Here is a 5,176-nt window from a genome sequence, read left to right as displayed (position 1 = left end):
CAGGAATTTTTGTTGTATCAGTCAACCTAGGCTGATTAAAAAATACTATCCTATATAATTCATTTTCCTTCTGGTCTTTGAAGGCATGACTATTGATTTCCTTCTGGGAAAGTACTCCAAGAAGCTTCAGGCTTGACAAGCTCCTTCTCCGTAAGAGCTTGTGTTGTTCAGTCTGCGTTCGTTTTCTGGTTCTAAGTTGGGAAGTTTACTAACTCCATGTTATACTGGATTAAAAGGTCAAATCTTTCTGAAGGCATACTCAGATGAAACTTCTTGCCTGCAAGATTTCTTTCTCTGTATCAGTGCTGAAGAAACCCAGCATGTGTATGTTCGAGTCCCAGAATGGTGTTGCTGTCTTAAACTGCAGCTTCAGGGCCCCTGATGTTTCTCTGCAGTACTGTTCACCCCGTCTTCATTCTGTCTCTTTTTTTCTTCTCAAACTTCCTTTTTGAGAAACCAGAACTGCATCAAGTATTTAAAACGCTATTATGTCATGGGAGTGTACGTTAACAAAATACTATCCTCTGTTTTATTTGTTTCTTAATGTGCTCTACTTAGCTATTGAACTGTGGTTACCCAAGTTACCCATTATAACTCAGATCTTTAGCTGCTGAGTGGTGACAATTACACCTTTAATTTTGCATGTGAAATTAAAGATTTTATTTTCCAACATGCGTCATTTTATCTACTTTACATTAGCAGAATGGTGTATGGCATTCATTCTGTCCTGCTGCTGCTATTGCACTTGTAACTTAGATAATACTGTTTGGTTCAATGTTTGCTTAAAATGCTGGACTGCCTTTTGCAGTACTAATACACTGACGTGTTTTTAAAATTGGGAGGCTAAACATGGAACATGGGGTATTTGGTCTTGCATGATATAGTAATCTATAAGCCAGTAGAAGAATTATTTCTCCTTTTTGAAATGTTACTAAATGAAATGACCTAATAAAGGTAATCTAAACATATTTAGGTAACGTATGTACCTTTATGGTGTGAAACACAAAATAAGCTTTATTGTAACTGTGGAAGACTTTCAAAACTAAAATAACATTACCTTCTCCAAGAGGCCCATTTTTGTACAGTAGTGAATCCTTCACGTATCTCAGAGTTCATAGCTAGTGTTTCATCGCTAGTCCCTGATGAAAGCTTGAAAGTTTAGCTCAAACAAGGATACAACTGCTGCTCAAGAATTACAATTCAAATAGTTGAATATTGGGAAGGTATGTTGGAAAAATTATTACATTGTACTTGTTTAGTCACTGTTCAGCGAGACCAAGCAAGCTTTTTCTCTGAACCACTTATTGTTATGAATTTTCTTAAATTCTAACTTAATCTGGTTTTGGAGCCAGTCTTTCTTGTCTCCACTACCTCATGATCCATGGTACTTCCTTTATCACTGTGGGGATCTTACACCTTTTAAGTTGTCTTGTAAATCTGTAAGTCAAGGACTAGTGAAGGTCTCTGTCTTCAGCATGAAGGTCAGCTGAGGGCTGAGATATTAGTGTTTTCATCCATAACTGTAATCCAGATTCTGTGGAAAGATGTTTTCTGTGTGGAGATATGCAAGAACCTGTAAACTGCTTTTATCAAGTACACTGGTATCTGCATGTATGTTCTTGGTAATTAAGATGAACTCCATTTAGAAATACAGAGTAAAAATCTTACCTGTGTGTCAGTGCTTGCATGTTAGTATGGCAGAAGATAAGTAATGTACTAATTGTAATAATATAAAAAATTCTAATGGTCCAGTGGATTAAATGATGCTCTAAGGAAACAGAAGTTCAAAAGGGTTCTTTGGTTAGGGATATCTTAAACTGACTTTTAGCATAATTTCATTGCTTGTTTAAATGTTTGCAAATATGTAACCAACAGTCTTTGTTTAATACTTAATTGAAAAATTTTTTTAGCACATTAGGTAGAATCATCAAAGTGACCCAAGAAGTGATTGACTACAGGGCCTGGATTAAAAAGAAGTGGGGGAGCAAAATTAATATATCACCTGAACTTGGTAGGTATAGCAGGAATCTTTGAAAACAACTTAAATTTTTTTCTTGAATTCGATGTTATTCAAAATACTCATGCCTTGAAATTTATCACGTTCAGACATGTAGGGGAAAAAAAGAGGAATCTGTAACTTTCTAATCCTAAGAATAATTTTCTCTGAACCTGTTTTTCAATTACCTTGTTAAATGGCAGCTCTTCTTCGACTCCAAGGCACGTGTATTTGTATTCTGTGCTCTTAAATGTTGCTTATGTTTTCTGTTAACAGATAATAGGTTGAAAATAAGAGACCAGATAGCTCCGTGCAATGGAGAACAGCAACAGAACAGAGACTCCGAACCAGCTTACAACCAACGCTTGGCTTTGTCATTGGCTAGTACACAACAGTTATCCTCTGGCTCATCGGCCTCTTCTGTGTCATCACTCTCCGGCAGTGACATTGTAAGCTTTTTCTTTTAATGGGTTAAACTAGTAAGAAGCAGAATTTATCATACTCTTCAAAGCCTCGGCTGCAGTTAGTGTGATACTATCCCTAAGCTGCTAAAGCAAATTAATAGCTTCCCCTGTTCAGAAAAAATACAGAAATCAAATATTTTTTGATTAAATGTGTCTTAATTCCATCCTAAATCTTCGGTACTCTTTACAGTAGTAGTTAGGTGTAATAAAATATAATACTCTAAGTTAACAGCTTATTAAGTAGAAGAGTAGAAATAGATCTTCATAAATCTTATGATCAAGCAAAATCTCTCATTGTCACATTCTGGTCCTTTTTTACCACACCCCAAATTGAACATGAATATATTGTGCTGTAAAGGTGAATGATGTTCCTTACTATTTTCAGCCAAGCACTCAGTTCAGGTTTTAATGGTAATGGGGCTCTCACATAAAGTCTTGCTGTCAGCTTCCTTGTTTGAAAGTGCAATTCAAAAGTAGTTTCTGGGCTTTATTGTAACTTCCTGGAAGAGAAGGAAGGTATGTTCCCAAATCTTAAGATTGTGTAAGGTATTTTTGTTTCGATACAAAGTTAAATCAACACAGAATTGGGCAGTGCAGGGTATAAAGCCCAGAAGTGCATTGCATGGCATGAGGTGCTCATTATAAATCTATTGAAGCATTCTATGCTAGGTAAAGCTATTGACTGGATCAAGACGTGGTGTCCAGTTAACTACAATAGTGAATAAATGCATGATGCCAAGAAAGGTCCAAGTACCTGTTTCTAGACTGATTTAAACTGGTCAAATATGGAATTAAAAGTTGGGAATTATATTCAATAAAAACTTCTGAGGGACAAGTGCTTTTTTCATATATGTTCTGGTTACTTTCTGTAATTCCTTTACACTACTGAATTTTTTGTGTGGAATTGTCTTTTCCCTCCACTTCCAGTAAATGCTTTAGTTGCACCATCTGGCTAATGGAAAAAGAACAGCATGATGCTTGCCAGTGATACTACTTGTCATGCTCCATGTTTGAGTATGTCAGTGTGTAAGATTTTGCTGTGCTACGTTTTATGAAAAAATGCAAATACTTGCTTAATATTGCGCACTTCTGATGTAATGGGTGGTGAGTGGTTATGACCTCCCCTTAGTCCCTTTTTGCTTGATATCAAAGATGAAACTTCCTTGGCTGATGTCAGAGAAATTAAAATTGAAAAGGAAGTTCTCAGCAAAGACCTGCAATGGGCATCCACAAAGTAAATGGAAACGCTGCCCTTTCTAACAAAATAAAGACTCATGTGCTTGTGACAGACCCTAGTTTAATCCCTGGTCATTTATTGGTATTCTGTCCTTAGACAGCTGGCATGTTATCTTAATTTGGAATGGAGTGGCAGGTTTCTGACAAATAAGTGATGGGATCACTATTCACTCTTGGATATGTGAGGATGAGCTAGTTGCGGGTGAGGAGTCCTGGTTTTGAGGAGGTTCTGTGGCATAATACTATGCCCAGGTTCCAGCAAAGGAACCTCTGGTATGTGTGACGGCCAATATTTGTGCCAAAACTTCTGGAATGCTGCAAATAGGTATGATACAGTGAACTTTGGTACCATCTTCAGAACAGGGGAATATGAATGTATTTCATCTCATCACTGGAGAGTTTTGTGTAGTGTTAGTTCTGATCTTGCAGAAGGATTGTTCTTCAGGAATGATTCTGATTTCATTTAAAGTTAAATCTTCTGAAATTCTCTGATACTGAAGGCTGAAAGCAAGGTACAGGTTATAAAGAATACAGGAGACAGGGACATTCTAGAATGATGGTTTGATCTCTTCCTAATAATTAAGGTTTTATTTTAATAGCAAAATATTTATCCCCGTCATGTCACTGTTAACCTTAAGCACAAGGTCTGCATCAAGACAATGTTTCTGGAGGTATTTTACATGACTGTAGGGTACCTTTTGCTGTGTATAAACTACGAGATCTTAGCTGTTGAATTAGAGGGATTTGATAGTGTATGTGCTTTTCAATGTACTGCTAAGGTTTCACTGGGAGAAGTGATCAGCTGCACCTTGACATTTTTGAGCTCTGCCTACCAATATAACAGAAGTCAACTTACGTGTGTTGAGGAAGCTTGTGACTTGGTCATATTGCTCCTTTCAACTTCACCTTGTGCTGAAGTTCAAACATTCAATCCTTGCACTCTAGCACAAAGGTAGCTGTATTCTGAAGTCACCACAGTACTGTACACTGGACATAAGTCTGGACGCCTTGCATCTATTTGTCAGTGGATTCTGGAAGCATTGTCAAAGCAGTGCAGTATCGCTCATTGGGATCCTAGAATTTTTATTAAACCCTATAGGTTAATAGTTGGTTGTAACAGCAGTTAGTTTGATTGTAATACAGCATGCTGTATGGTTCTTAAAGACTTTTTTCCTTGAAGTTCTGGCAGCATTACAGATTTTGTCTTATATTCCATAAATATGGCTCAGCAGCTGAATAGAGAAGGCTCCTGGTGTCTAGGACATATGGGCACTTCTAAGATAGCAATGGTTATAGATTCATTCCAGCAGCAGGAGAACAGGTGTCAGAATAGAACAATAAAAAGAAGCAGTTTCTTCTGGAGACCTGATTGGCATAAACCAGAGCTACTATTTAGAAAGGAGCCTCTCAACTTTTGTACATACTCAGGAAAATGGAAGCATAGGGATATAAGAGCTTCAAGTTACTACCCTGAGTTCTT

At 37.2% G+C, this 5,176-nt stretch overlaps 1 protein-coding gene across 2 annotated transcripts in view; it reads left to right on the top strand.

The window, feature by feature from the left end:
- The window catches only part of PAPD7 (PAP associated domain containing 7), a 57,875-nt gene that overhangs the window by 33,243 nt on the left and 19,456 nt on the right, over window positions 1-5,176 (top strand). For both annotated transcript variants that reach the window (XM_010139955.1, XM_010139948.1), the window contains exons 9-10: window positions 1,911-2,011; window positions 2,273-2,445. In XM_010139955.1, the coding sequence (XP_010138257.1) occupies window positions 1,911-2,011; window positions 2,273-2,445 (274 nt within the window). The remainder of the gene's footprint in view (window positions 1-1,910; window positions 2,012-2,272; window positions 2,446-5,176) is intronic.

Source organism: Buceros rhinoceros, unplaced genomic scaffold, assembly GCF_000710305.1.
Source record: "Buceros rhinoceros silvestris isolate BGI_N320 unplaced genomic scaffold, ASM71030v1 scaffold2580, whole genome shotgun sequence".
Taxonomy (NCBI): Eukaryota; Metazoa; Chordata; class Aves; order Bucerotiformes; family Bucerotidae; genus Buceros; species Buceros rhinoceros.
The sequence above is the reverse complement of the archived record's forward strand: the minus strand, read 5'-3'. Positions and strand labels throughout refer to the sequence as shown.